The sequence below is a fragment of the Saccoglossus kowalevskii genome, chromosome 4 (genome assembly GCF_978046115.1).
Source record: "Saccoglossus kowalevskii chromosome 4, keSacKowa6.1, whole genome shotgun sequence".
NCBI lineage: Eukaryota > Metazoa > Hemichordata > Enteropneusta > Harrimaniidae > Saccoglossus > Saccoglossus kowalevskii.
In genome coordinates, this window is record NC_140644.1 from 9,536,593 (window position 1) to 9,552,371 (window position 15,779).

Genomic DNA, 15,779 nt, shown 5'->3' on the forward strand with positions numbered 1-15,779 from the left:
TGAACATAATAAACCAATGAACATTGTCATGCGATTTATGACCAACTTTCTCAAAAATAATGAGTAGGATTCTACCTTAAGACACTTCATAATATATAAAAAAAAAAAAAAAAAATTCAATACATATTTCATTAAAAACAGCAATAGCATAATTTCATTTCAAACCTGTGATAGTGAAAACTGGTTTATTTACCAAATTTTATGAGCCAGGGAACAAATCATGACATGATATAATCAATAAATGAGTGCATGTGTACATATGTTACATGATAAATGTCATATATACATCACTGGCTGCCAGACGATTAATTTGAATCCAATCTGCAATGCTTGATTTTGATGAATTTTTGACACTGAAATGGCCACCTATTTGGCCATCTCAAATCAGATCAAAAAGCAAATGAACATTTGTATTCCAAGATGTATGCGTGGACGAATGCATGCACGCATAAACATAAAGATGTGTTCATTGTAAAATTGTATGTATATTTAATACAATAGCAAGTCATTCAATCTTATGTAATCTTGGGGGCAGAGCTATGTCACAGAGTATTCTATGTTGCACTGTTCAGAAGAGTTTTAACAACTAGCCCAAAATAAAGTTGTTTTCACTGGTTGCCAGGCAGTGAAGGTGGTGCCTAGAAGTTCGCTCCTGAGAAAAGACAATCTGATATACCATTCTATTTTTAATTTAATTTGTAATTATTTTTATATAATTTATATTTATTTATTACATGTATTTATTTATTTATTCAAAGTTGTGGTTACTGTAAAGGGGTTAATTATTCACTGGGTTTTAATTTTGCTTATTTCGCTGACTGGAAAATGCGCTAAATTAAAACCCAGTGAATATGTAAAATTTAGCATAGAACACATTATCTAAATGATAAAACCGTGAATTTAAAACCCACTGAATATGCCTGAAATGCTAAATCAGCGAAATTTAAACCCAGTGAAAATTAGTCATTTTACAGTATCACAAAAGCCAATAAATTAGCATTAGTTAAAATAAGATATAAAATTATTTATATAATATATAGATAGTTATATTTAAATAAATTTTGGCAATTTTAATATTTGCTTTCTTTGAAAACATTTTCATTGTGTTAAACTGTAATGGTCGATGCTGGCAGGTTCACGCTTGTCGCACAGAAACTAAACATCAGTGTACATTGGATTCTGTAAGACGGCGAAAATCAAATGGTTTACAGCATATTCTTGTTAAAGCAAGTGATCTTACCCAGGGTAATCGCCTCTGTATATTTATCTAAAGCAGCTTGTAATTGTCCATCTGCAAACAACCGATTACCTTCAGCTCTTATCCTACGTGACCTTGTCTCCTCTGAAAACAATTTCTCGAATACCCGAGACAATCCTACGTTGATCTTGAAAGTTGAGTGCTCGATATTGGATACGTGAGTACTACACAGTCCACATGTTTGTGACTTCTGCTTCTGACTGACACACTGTTTACAATACGTATGGCCACACGGTATGGTGACCGGTTCATGGATCAGACCGTTGCACATAGAACACGAAACAAGGTCGGACGGAGTGTCACGATCCCGTTTGCGATGCCTTGTAAATAAAGTTAAGTGTTTACATTCAGTGTCAACAATTCCTGTAACAAGGTGAACGAGCCTTTCTGGTGATACATGTCCTATCCGTGTAGCGCGAAGATAAGCATCCACCGATTCGTTCAATTTACCAGAACGAACCAGAGCATCTGCAAGGCACAGGCACAATTCCTGATCATTATTACCGTGCTCGACTAACACACTAGCGTATATCTGTGCAGCCAGGTCGTATTTGTGACTTAGAAATGCGGTCTTCGCTACGTCTTCCATGATTAACACCAGCTTATCAAATGAAATAACCCGTGAGACTACCGGTAACACAGGAAACTAAAACCATCTGCAGTAAGATTTTACAGGCACAAACAACAACACTGACTTTGGTCAAATTGCGGTCAAAGGTCATTCTCTCCAATAAACGCCCTCTAACGTAATTTATTGAACATGCCACAATTCCTCAATTATTACAGACACATGTCAGCCATATCATCCAAAATTGATATAAAGTTACTTGACCTATGAAGGACCCTGATCAATTTAACGTTCATGTATAACAAACATGCCGCCAAAAGATGATGAACACCAAAACAAAGTAATGTAAAAAAAATACTATAGGTGGCGCTCTAGCGATATAAACCGTCACAAGAACAATAGTTAGCTTAACATGATTGAAGTTGTTTTTTTTCTACCGCACTGGATCAGCACTGTCTTTACTGAAGTCACTTGTAATTTAAGTAATTTATATAATCGTGTGTTATTTGTCGTGAATAACACTCTGAGGAGATTCCAACATTCAGAATTCGAATTCGCTTGAAGAATTCTTTTATAGCAATGATACATGTGTTATTAAAAGTTCGTTATTAAAATGACATGTTTTAATGATACAAGCCATGTAGTAGTGTTTGGTGTATTTTGGTATCTCCGTGTAATTCAGATAATACTTGGTGTTTCCAGAAAGTGGCGCAGTGATTATTTGCACCACAGACAAGCTTGTTACTAACCGATATTCTAAGATCACGACACACCCAGAAAAATGTCTTACCTTTGTTTGAACCCATTCTGAAATTTCCGACCCTTGCATTTGCCTCCCCATTGAGAGATTCTGGGCATTGTTGAGAGAGATAAGCGTTTTAGAAGCATACACTATGCTATGAAAAAATTCTCCATATGTACTACATGCACGGGAATGGGGCCGGGAACTTAAATGTATACCCCATAGGTAAGAGAGAATGCGGGACAAAACTGTCACAGTAGAAAATTGATGATAGTAAATTTAAAATCATTTCTCATCCCATTTTTATGGTAAATACAAGTCCAGATTCCAGGGCCCTTATGTAGAGATGTCAGATAGACTTCGTACTAACCCCATTAGCAGCAGCTCTGGAAACTCGACAGAGGCCTGGGAAAAGCCAGTCACACGTGTTTATGCATTTCATTTTATTTAGAAATATTCAAAGATACACCGTTGTTATTTAAAGAGTGACTGACTGTGCAAAAAAAAGACAGGGGACCAGGAGTGTGGTATGCAGATAAATTATTTTTACGTTCCTGACAAATTTTATGCTAGCTCTGCTGGGAGCCAAGGGTTCATGGCAGCTCCAGAAGGCGCTTGTTATTAGCAACGGTCACCCATTGCAACTACTGCCAAGCATAATCGTATTATTAGGTTAATCGTAATGTTTAATTTGCCGACAAATTCATCTCTCACGAAATATTACTGATATTAAAAATGTACTTTTCATATATCTGTGGCGTCAACATGATGCATGCAAGTAAAAGCAATGTTCTTCAAAGTGAAACTAGAATTATGGCTTTGTAGACATTGACCATTTCCAATATACAATGAAACCTGTATTAGTTATCCGATACCTAACACTTCTGTGCAGTCCTAGTGCGATTTGAATGTAAAGTGACCTGTATATAGAGACCACCTGTGTAATATGACCAGTAATCGCTCAGATATTGTCCCCTCATCACATACATCATTTTACGTCCATTCTTTCTTTTAGTGAATGATTTACATGCACTTTCAGTCAGAATTTGTCCCTAACAGCATACATGATTTTTGTATATATTCCATGTTTTAGTGAGAGTAAACATTATTGTCCCACCAAGTGAACGATTTTACAGAAATTATCGTCCCTCGAATGATTCTCTAGTGTAAAATAATGTGGGATTGAGAAACCCATATTTTTAAGAATTAATTTCATATTCTCACAATACAATCAAGTACTTTTTCGAAAGCATAACATTTTTAACTCCAGATTCTGATAGAATTGATGAGATACATAGGTAAAACAAAATGACGAATGTTGTATGCACCCCTCTACTAATTTGACTTATGATAACATATATATGCAACAGCGCCATCTTGAGATAAAAATGAGATTTCTCGCCGAAAATACTTAGGAATAATTCAAGGCAGTAAATATCTCTATTGTCTTTGGAAACAACAACTTTTATCAAAAACAATCCTCAGATTACTTTGACTGGGTTAATATTGCACTCATGTGTACATGTGGGTGTGGTTTCTAGTGTTCAGAGCATTTCTATAGCAAATAAATGCTTACTTAACATTACATGTACAATTTCCATCCTAGATTAAACTAGCCATTCTAAAACCAAGAATAAAAAACTCGAAAGACTGTATACATCAATACACCATATTGTCACCGAGAAAAATGGATGTGTAACAGGTTAATTTAGTTTTCGGACCCCAAAAATGTCATGTAATGTAAACGTAAAAATGCGCCGATTTTCAATGGTCAAATAAGTCGAACAAAGATTGACTTTATCAGTAAAATTGGAGCAGTCTTAGGGTAGCTTCTGTTCATATAATGTACATACGTACGTATGTACTTGAATTCTCTATTTGTCTAGTAATTGTTGACCAGGACTGGTAGACGCACTACCCCCCCCCCCAAAAAAAAACATTCAAATAAGAGAATAAATTTATGTTGCTGAATTTAAAAAAAAAATTCCTTTTCATTCTAATACATATAAAACGTAAAATGCGCCGATTTTCATTGGTCAAACAAATTAAACAAAGGCTGTGTCAATGTCGGTGAATATTCTTTTTCTTCTATTGAATTATTAACCACTACTGCGCCTCGCACAATACTTTCTACTCCGAGTCTAGGCTCCGGTCGAGTACCCACAGGCATGTTTAATGTTAACTTCACTACACCATATTGTCACCGAGCAAAATGCTGAGATATATGCATATATAACTTGTCAATTTAGTTCGGACCACAAAATTCCATGTAATGTAAACGTAAAAATGCGCCGATTTTCAAAAGTACACGCATGCTCATTCGATCGAAACAAGGTAAACTGTTTGTTCCGGGTACTGTACAGTGACGTCTTTTACCGACAATGCTGAGTTGTATCATCTGTGGATTTCCCGCAATGCGTTTACCGTTCATATACAGTGAATCTGGCTGTTATGTCATTTCCTTATCTTCAATCACTTTCACACCACTGTCTGTCTGCTACCACCCAGGAAAATCTAACAGAAATCAAAATATATTCATTTGTTCAATTTTTACCCACAATGGGCAATTAAAGACCCGCACCGTGTGAATTATTTCGACTATGGGACAATATGAGGTATGCCAACAAAAACTTACCCGTCCAAGCAAGCGTAGATTTCTGGTGTCTGTTAAGATGTCATATTGACGTACATCTGATCTCCATGAAACCAATTGACAAACTAGAGATATTTGTCATCCAATGAAAATAACATCTCTGTTACTAAACCTAGAAAATGAAAAAAATAAACTAAAAGTTAAGTATATAGCTTTATTTCTTCACGGGTGCTATATTAGAATGTTTAGACAGAGTGTTCGTGTGCTGGGCAATGCACTTAAGTTAATTCTCTCTAGCTGACAGCGTACATGCGCCCTCTAGCGACGAAGAACTGCTCTGACGTCACATACATGTAGGTGAAGGTATGTCAAATAAACAACTATGGATACTTATATGATGGCTTAATTATCGAGTTATTAAACCTTCAAGTCAGGTAACCGGTGATCGGGAAGTTCGCCACCCATTCAATCGAACAAAGACACACAGAGAACTGTGTGTTACATTTGGTCTCAGCCGTGTTGCTTCTCGGCCGCATCCCCGACTGACTCTCTCGTGCCGAGACCACTTTATTCACTTTTCCAACTGTTAACCAATTACAGAGAAGTTAAAAGACTCTAAGGCGTGGCCTTCACACATATAGCCAATCACGCAAAGTATTAAACACGCCATAATGTTAGACTAATTGCCCCGGATACCAGAACATAACTATCATATTTATCGACGTCTTGTTACTTGTATTTCAACTAACATTCCGTATTCGACAATTATAACCGCCAGTTTTCTTTTAGTAATTTCAATAACATGCCATGAACGCTACCATGATAAATTGTAAGCAGATGCGGATTATTCAGGGGTCACCATTGGAAGCCGCAATGACCACTGGAGCGATCTCTGATAAACACATGCAAATTTAAATCATGAAAATTATATTGACATATTTCATTGATTAATCTATTGTCGAGTAAAAGCCGTCGATTGTACCCAGGTTCTTGAGCAAACGCTGTTATACATGTAAAGAGAAAATACAGTATGTTCATTACTCTATTGTAGTTTCTTAATAACAAGTTTGTGTTCAGAAATATTAAGACACGCGCAGTTTATCACTTGGTTGTTTTACACTCATATTGCTACACGAACAATGTCTGCTCACAAACTGTAACAAGACAATCTATCATTTTCAAAATGAATTGATAATTTTAAATTTCAGAAGATAAAATAAATATTGAAAATTCCTTCTTTATTTCACCCAAAATGTTCTCTTTTTAAGGGCGGTAGTCGTCGCATTGCGCATGGGAGGGGGTATATTATCCTGATTCCTGGGATGATTGTAACGCATCGAGGGGCGTTTAGGATTCAAAATTGCATTCATACTTGCCACTGGGAAAACAAATCGGGTTGTGAGAATATGTTATCAATACAAATCTAAGACATATTATGCTTGGAGCGACGACCATCAGAAAATAAATACCATACACACTCGCAAATGTTCTCCTGAGCTCCATTAATTGTAAATCATTCCTGCGCAAAAAGTACAAAAGTGTGATCCTATCCCCAAAGTTATTTCAATCATGGAGGTATAAACAGATACCTCCATGGTTCAATTATGTTTTATGTACGTAATTCAACACAGAATGATTCCCACACTGAACGACGCTTGAGAATATTCCCACTGAATTGAATATTGCCATTGTAATATATAACAATCTAATGTCGATTCAATAATAAGCCAATCCTATTATCGACCTATCAGCATACATCAGCGTACCACAACATGTTTCAATTAACCAATTAACATCATGGAATGATAGAATATCAGTCGTATTTAAATCTGTTATGTGTATCTCACTGTATGTTCGATATCGTACCACTGGGAGCACTGTGACAGCAATCAATCTCCATTGCAAGCTAAGCCCAATAAATCTGTATCTGATAACCAGCGTAATTCAATTATTATTGGAGATTCAAGTAGATACAACCAAAGTTATTTCCATGTCAGGAGCGGTTTTCCCTGATGTTTCCCAGGTGTATTGACTATATGTCAGACTTTATTGCAAATAGCAACTTGGTTATCATTCAGTGTAGTAATAATAATGTTAATGTTAAAATAGTATTTTTAAACACGATATCGTCAATTAGTGTACATAGACATTATTAAACATTAACAGTTATTAATCCAGCAGCCAAGATTTTCATTTCAAGTGTGTGCCCACGTGCAGCTGTTAATTCATTACACCGATCACTTCGGCCCACGGCAGGAAACAATGGTGCATCTTTTATTGACAATGACGTACATTACGTAACAATGTTAGCTCATAACATTGGAAGACATTACATAGAAGGCAAAGACACGTATGTTTTTGAAATAGTAATCACTACTTGTTTAATCTCTTAGTTGGTTTTAGGTTTTCTCAAAATATAAGTGGTATTACACGGCCTGTGTCCGGTAAATATCTGGACTATGTTTATGGCAATTATAATGAAATTTTAATTTGGTCTTCATTCATAATTTTTGAATTTCTGACAATAACCCAATTTTTGTGGTTCGTAAACTCCGCTCGTTCATTCAACCCAACAACCATGTTTCGATTCGTTATAGAAATTATAAGGTGTTCATTGAGCCTTTATTTTTGGCCGACTTTCTGAACACGTCTCTACTTGACAAGTTGCGACCCCATGTTCCAGTGGAAGGTTCATATTTTACGAATTTGCGGAAAATTATTTTTCCCAAATTGACCAATAATCTACCATTTATTACACCGCCAGTCATAGACCAACTTTTCTCACAATGCATTATAAGTCTGCTGGCCTAGACAAAACATCTTCTAGACATTTGCGTATTTCTGTATTTTTTTATTCGTTAAATTTTTGCTTAATTTATTCAACCAGAATATTTCATGACGTGCATGTCAAAGTTATTCCATTACACAAAATTGAAACCTATGACCTATGTAAGTTTCCAATTTTGTTATTTCAAGTAAGACAGACAGGTGTCATTGAATAAGCTCTTAATTTAGGACATTTCACTAGTTTCCCTAAATGGTTTAGTTCTTATTTATCTGCCAGAATACAAGTTGTGCATTTGTTGGGTAAATTGTCGAATACTGTTATTATTAGATCTGGTGTACCGCAGGGCCATTATTGTTTATTTTATTTGTAAGTGACCTTTCATTATATTTTAACAGTTTTATTGATATGTATGCTGACAATCAAACACTGGTCGTCTGGAACAAGCATCAATATAGTGGCATAAATATTAATGATGATGATGTTGGTTGAATTGTACTTACATGTCAATCTAAAATCTAAATCTAAATGTTCAACCAATCAACGGCTCGGTGCCTTTATATTTAAGTGAAATGTTCAGACCTATTTCCCAAACTCATGATTATAGCACACTTCACTCTCGTTACAATAATTTATGCTTTTCTAAATTGAAAACATATATAAGTTAGTGGACATTTCATTCACTACAGAGGGATAACGCTAAGGAATAACTTGCCAACTTATACTAGAAATTCAGCCTCATTAAGCATCAGGTACAACATATATCTTGGTGAGACGATTGTTGCCAATGATTCAAGCGTGCAGGGTGCAGATTATTGAATTTTTAATGCACACTATTTAGCAATTTGGTCTACAGTCTTGGAATAAAAATAAATAATATCACAATATAAAAACACACACATAGATCGAGGTCGCTGTGTTTGTTATTTTAATATTTTCTATGATTAAAACAGGCATTTTTGCATTTCGTTGTTACAGTACTTGCTGCTGCCTGCACCGCAGCTCGAAAAAAAGATTTCTCTGGCCTTATACGACACGCGCAGCGTTTGTTCACAGCGCTCAAACTCTATTTGGAAAATTAGGAAGATTGATAGGTTTGGGGTATCCTACCCCATTAACCCCCCTCACATATGATATTGCATGGCCTCAATGTAGCTATCGACATACTACGTCACAATGAATATTGTTCACTTTATGTTTGAGTACAAATTGTAATCTTCTTCCCCGAGGACTAAATGATGACTTGCACTGTCAGACCATGAAAAAAAACACGTTTGCTCAACTTGTGAGGTTTCATGCTTCTTGTTAACCTTTCCAAAATGCCAAAAAGTTACCGTTTTATTGGCTGTCATGCAACGAAATCAGTTTCATTTAAAAACAACCTCTTAGGCGAATATTATCATATGAATGAATCAGAATTGTCTCTGGAGAGTTATGTTCTCTTCTGATGGATGTATACGTGCAATTGCCATGGAGAGGATACAGTCAGCTGCCGAGGGCCCATGCAGATTCACCTGTCAATCATTGTTTACTGACGTGCTCTGTTGGACAACATCCCCCTTAGCGAGTGACTGAATGAACGTACGTGCTACACCACCAAGTAGACATTCCTTCAGGTTTTAGTTTTCGCTATGTAGTAAGTCATCCCACAGCGTTTTTTTTGTTAACATCACGAAAAACAAATTCCTCAATAGCAAAACACATGGAGTGATTGCATATGTTTTTTTTATTGCGAAACAAACCATTGCATGCTAATTTCCCGAATTGCCACGACATCACTAGTCTGTTACCCTCAGTCTGTTTACTACATGATTACAGAGTTCGTTGGACAATCGTTCATGACAAAGTTCGACCACACACTATATATTAGTCACTGCACAATGACAAGGAGAAAACTTATTCATTCAAAATGTGCTTTGAAAGGCCAAAGGACGGGGATGGTGGTTGGATTGACGATAATAAACTGTGCACTGTAGCGTAAAAAATTTCTGAATGAATGAGCGGTAACAATGGAAACAAAAGAACTGGTTGGCTGCCAAATGAATTAAGCGCTAACTAAAACAGGGTTGCAAAGACTAAGGGGAACTAAACAAATCCTCCTAGCAGTGAGCTACAACACAGATCTCACTTTGTAAACTCACACCGCACACGGAAGATATACATTGAATTACATTTAATAGCAAAGCACATACATTATCAATACATACAAACCAATAAACTTACACCAATTATGCAATAATAAAAAACAATTATCTCTACAATAACTAAAAATTGATTATTTCTAATAAAACTAAAAATTGGGCAAGGGGTCCTTTCAGTCTAGCTTACCAGGTCCAAGGGCATAAGTGAGCCCAACATCAAGGCGTCGGAGTGACCTTGTAGTTGAAGGTCACTATGCTGCCCAGAGGATGAAGGTCACTGTTCCACCAAGGTCGTGTGTGACCGTGAAGGTAACCGAGCAAGTGAAGAGTAGCCTGGGGAGTGGCTAATGAGAAACTGAATGGGGGGGGGGCAGGATGAAATCCTTGGCCCAAGGTGACCCCATGAAATAAGGATTGGGTAGTAGGTTGAGTTAGTTGATGGAAGGATGTTCCAGCCCAAGGGGTATATAAAACATGCGCGGCTTAGGGAGCAGGATCCTGGGTGACATGTGCGCATGTGCGACCCAGGTGGGTATGGCAGGGTACTCCAGCTCAAGGGACATATGAAATATGCACGGCTTGGGGAGTAGGCACCTGGGTTCCACATGAGCGTGCGTTATATAACCCAGATGGAAATGAGCATATGATATGATGCTCCAGCCCAAGGGGCATTTGAAATATGCGCGGCTTGGGGAGCAGGATCCTGGAAGACATGTGTGCATGTGCATGCCAGGTGGATATGGTAGGTTACTTCAGCCAAGGGGCATATGCAATATGCACGGCTTGAGGGGTAGGCTTTGAGGTTGCATTTGAACAAGTGCGACCCATGTGGCGAAGAGTAATGCTAGGATGCTCCAGCCCAAGGGACATATGATATATGCATGGCTTGGGGAGTGGGGTCATGGGTGACATGTGCAAATGAAGAACCCAGATGGATGTGGTTAGATGTAGAAATGACAAAACGAACCAATTACAAATAATAAGCCAACATACTAGATGTTGCAAATTGACTCAGATACCCTGTATATGTCGGATGCTGTACATGATGCAATAGAAAAGTTCTGCATACTGTAAATGTTGGATGCTGCATATGATGCAATAGAAAAGATCTCAATACTATAAATATCAGATGCTATTTACGATGTTGCCATTTTTTGAAAGGCATGTTGTAGGAGGCTCTCTGGTGTTCTGATGGAGGTATGTTAACAGTTGCTGGACCATCTGCCTGATGTGAGCACTTGCTGCGATGATAGCTGCTCCGATGCAGAAAAAGTGTCCTGCAAACATATGCGGTTGTAGTCCAATCTTTGCGAGCAATGTACAAAGAGACTTTGTGAAGATACAACGATTAAGGGGTGTTCGTTCGGGAAGCAGAAACAGTGGTTCGGTTGCAAGGGGAAACATCTTATGTCGCACGTATAAAAATTGCTGCAGCATTGTAACTGGACAAAGAGGGGTTCCTGTTGGAAAAAGCCGCAAGTCGAAACCGTTCCGGAACTGATCTGTTTTAAATGCCTTGATATGAATAGTTATATGGGCTGCATGATCTGGTTGAAAGTTGAAGTGGGGCAAGTAAACTCGCTGCAGCAAAGGAAACCATAACATGCTAACAGAAATACTTATTCCAGCATGAGATCGAAATAGGGACCAAATACCACCTGACGGAGTAGTTATGGGCAAACGTGGTTGGGTTCCAGTTGCTTGGAAATGTAGAATTCCGCAGAGTACATAATTAAAGCGAAGAGGTGACTGACCTTGTAGTGTAAGCAGGATTAGGGTAGCCACCGAATATGTAGTAATTTCGTATGCCTGCCAGATATACCTTAATATTGGTGTATTTAAGATCAAGTTTGTAGCAGAGTGCGTAACAAAATATATCAGGATATATCTTTGTAAGGTGACCGGTGCTTGGTTTAGCTGAACATTACTACAAAGAAAATCAGGCACGGGGCCTTTTCTGTAAGTGGAGCCTCTTCCCGGAAACGTTGTATCTGGAAACGAGACAGAGAATCGACAATTGTGTTAAGCTTCCCAGGGATATGTTGAGCTTGAAACATGAGACTGTGGGTGACTTAGAGCGGCCTTTATTGATAATGTGAACGGTCGCCATGTTGTCACAATTGAATATAATGCACTTGTGCCCCCATAAATGACCTCATAACACTGATGCTACTACGATTGAGTACAGTTTTTTTAAATGCGATGAACAGTGCTGCATCAGAGTCAAGGATAAGTCCGTGCTGCCAGCGTTCATTAAACCAATGACCGCAGAAATGCCGCCATGCCCTATGCCGCTGGCATCTGTGAATGGCTGCATATCCGATGCTAGGGTTGTTTTGGCCTCAAGAAACATTGAAACACCATTCCAATTAGAAAGGATTTGGTGCCACATCAGCAGGTCTTGTTTACTTTCTGGCGATAATGTCACATGGTAGTTTGAACTCTTCACTCCCTTGGAAATTTCAAGTAAGCAAGAAATAAATGTCAGGCCTGGAATGACTACCTTGCATGCGAAATTCAGGTGTCCCAGGAGGCTTGGTAATTCGCGCTTTGTGCAGGATTTACGGGCAAGGAATGAAACAACCAAATTAAGCATCCTATTAAGTTTATCCTTTGGTAGGGGTGTCTCCATGGCAATAGTATCAAGTTCAATTCCCAGATACTCTAAACATTTGGTTGGACCCACTGTTTTAGTGGTGCGATAGGGATATTTAAGCAATGAAACAACAGTCAGTAGAGTCAGTAGAACCATTGTACGATCAACATCACATGATGGTGGGTCAACTGTTAAAAAATCGTCCAGTAAATGAAAGACAGTGTAAAATTGACTATCCCACTGGATACCATACAAATTCCATAAAGAAGGATGGATAGGGATTAGCTTAAAAGCATCAACCATGCGCCTCTACCCATTGTCTGAATGGCTAAAATTGCCTCATCAATTTTCACGTAAGAAAGTGAAAACTGTTCCTTCTCCATTTATACTGGGAGTATCTACATTATCATGGGGTGATTGTAAGTACATGATTAAACGTTTCTTGTCAGAGTATTTTTATTCTGCCACACCAATTGGACAACGATAATTGGCAAAAGGTGGTGAAGAAAAGGGGCTAATTTCTTTTCCATAACAACTTCTGTTTGTTTGCGAGCAGATACCAAATTACGGCTAATAAAGGTAGATAAAGGTGGGTTATTAATCCTAGTATCAAAGCCTTCCTGTAAGCCAGAAATAAGGTAGTTCACAACTGTTGAGTCTGGGATAACAGCTGACTAAGAATATCAATGTTAATTGGAGTAGAGGCTTTATTAAGAAGTCAGGCTCTGCGTTGCTGTCCCTTAGGAGCACATTTCCCTTGACTCAAATTGTGGTCAGATGAATGGCAATTATGGCACAAATGGGAAAAGGCACAATTGCTCTTTTTGCAGCCGAAAGATGCATTACAGTTATTTCCTTTCCCTGGTAGAAAACACGTTTTCGGTCAGATCTGTCATGGGATGCTGAGGCTCATGTATTACCAGGGGTATATAAATTAGGCTTCCTGGTGGTTGAGGCAAGCTGAGAGCACACTTCGGTTACATGAGCGACACTACTGCACAGATTGCATGTATTTGCACGAAGCCCTGAGAATATAGAACAGTATAGCGACTGTATCACGATGAGACCAATCCACTTTAATGTTGTGATTAAGAAGCAATGCTGCAGCTCTGACAGAAAAAACACGATGATACTCGTAAAATGCCAGTTAGTTATAACGTTTAGACATGTTCACTATGTCACGTTCATATCCATCTAATTCCCTTCGTCGCTCAGGGTAGACATAACATTTCTGTATACCGAAAATGCCAGAATGAATTCCTGAATCATAAGCAAATGAGATATCCTATTATCTTGCAAGGGTTATAAAGTAAATGCCTCATCGCCGACGACTATGTGACATTGAGCATCGGTGCATGTAACTGTAGCCTGGTACTAAGACACATGCTAGATTTATGTCCTTACCTGCGATAATATCGCGTCGAATGGATAGATAAACCAGTTCTATGGCAAATTTTCAGGAGTACAACGTGAGCAGAGAAAGTTGTTCTCAAAAGTAGCACTAGCGTTGATAGCCTGGGAGCCGCCAACTTGAATGTGTTCAACAGAGTTGTTATGGTGTGACGTCATGGCTTGATTGTTGACCTCTGACCTATGGGCGTTTTGCAGTTGAACCATGTGGGTCAGGTTAGCGATCGACGATTGTAACTCCTTAAACATAACCATTGTAACGCAACCGTCTAGACTATGGGTTGGTGAATTCATCACCTGTGAAGTGCTTGCAGTTTGGTACTTGGGCGTCCTGAACTTGCTGTGGAACCAATGCTTACCGTTGTGCTGATAGAGAGATCGTGGTTCCTTTAATGCCCACATTCCTTGTTTCGGCAGCGAGTTGATCCAAAGAATTACGAGTTGCTTCTCTAGTCACTGGTCTGGTGCAAGGCTGGACACGGGGCTGAGTAGATTTCTTTGCACGTCCAGGCCTAGCTGGAATTGTAGACTAATTAAGTAGTGTTCCTTAACAAAGAATGAAATGAACGTAATTGACGATAATGCACTGTAGCGTAACAAAAAAACTGAATGAATGAGCGGTAACAATGGAGACAAAAGAAATTTAGGTGACTCTAAGTGTCCTGTGCAAGTGAGAAATGATTGGCTGCCAAATGAATAAAGCGCTTAATTAAACAGGGTTGCAAAGACCAACTAAGGGGTACTAAACAAATCCTCCTAGCAGTGAGCTAAGTGTCTTTACAAGATATATCTGTGACGTAAATAAACTGTGTTGTTGTATGTGTAATGGATTCGAAATACCAAGTCGGGTTTAGTGGTTGAAATTCGTTTCCACAGCCAACAACATCCATTTTTCAAATATAGTTCTGCCCAATTCCGTTAATTAACTCAAAATACCTACAATACGTAATTCAGTCCAACAGTAGAAAACAAAACTTCCGAGATACAAATGAAGCAAAACATTTGAAATTTGCGAAAATTTCAGATTTGTCGACGAAAGAGATGACAACCATCTGCTAAACATTGGAATTCTGACAGCTTATGGCCAATCAGTTTCAGTCATTAGTTAAAGTGTTGAAACACTGCAGTCAAAACGCCATAGCTCCTTTTGTTCTATGGACATTAAATTGAAAGCATTACATTGTCATGAATTAGTTTTCGCGTATTTGTTGACCGATTTGTTTAGTGAATGGTTTAGTGAATGGTTGTGTTATATCTGTCATCGTTTAGGCTCATGGACGGAACTTGACTCAGTGATTTAGAACTAATTACGATATAACCGTCGCTATTCGGACTACTATTTCTGACAGTTGGTATTCGCAGTCAGTAATATAGTGAATGATTAATTAAAAGATATGGCGTGTCCAGTACTTAGTGTGATTGGCTGTATGATTGAAGGCCACGCCTTAGAGTCTTTAAACTTCTTTGTAATTGCTTAAGGTTTTGAAAGTGAATGAAGGTGTTTTAGTTGGTCTTGGCGAGAACACCACAAGAGACGCCGTCTTGGGTCAGCCTTGCGATAGTCTTGGGGACTTTTCCCCAGGGCGCTGTGTCTTATAGAGTACTCGACTGGCCGACTAAAAACGAGATTGATACGTATTTCGTTGTGTGCGTCTATTTGACTGTAAGGCTTAAGTGACTTTCCCG

The 15,779-nt window shown here is 38.3% G+C and overlaps 2 protein-coding genes across 4 annotated transcripts in view; both read right to left on the reverse strand.

The window, feature by feature from the left end:
* LOC100373920 (LON peptidase N-terminal domain and RING finger protein 2-like) overlaps positions 1–15,779 on the reverse strand; it is a 49,103-nt gene that overhangs the window by 20,906 nt on the left and 12,418 nt on the right. For 2 of the 3 annotated variants that reach the window (XM_085497726.1, XM_085497725.1), the window contains 2 exons: positions 5,204–5,333; positions 1,241–5,082 (listed from right to left, as the gene is read on the reverse strand). In XM_085497726.1, the coding sequence (XP_085353852.1) occupies positions 1,241–1,847 (607 nt within the window). In that variant the 5' untranslated portion in view covers positions 1,848–5,082; positions 5,204–5,333. Of the gene's footprint in view, positions 1–1,240; positions 5,083–5,203; positions 5,334–14,087; positions 14,591–15,779 lie in introns of those variants that run through there. The other variant, XM_085497727.1, reaches the window with a different exon arrangement.
* LOC146746602 (uncharacterized) lies at positions 12,243–12,986 on the reverse strand. Its single transcript, XM_085498227.1, has one exon. The coding sequence runs from the start codon at positions 12,984–12,986 to the stop codon at positions 12,243–12,245; it is 744 nt and encodes a 247-aa protein (XP_085354353.1).

Bases quoted from the DNA above. Each gene is read 5' to 3' on its own strand.
- LOC146746602 (XM_085498227.1), bottom strand. From the start codon at position 12,986: ATGGTTGATGCTTTTAAGCTAATCCCTATCCATCCTTCTTTATGGAAT.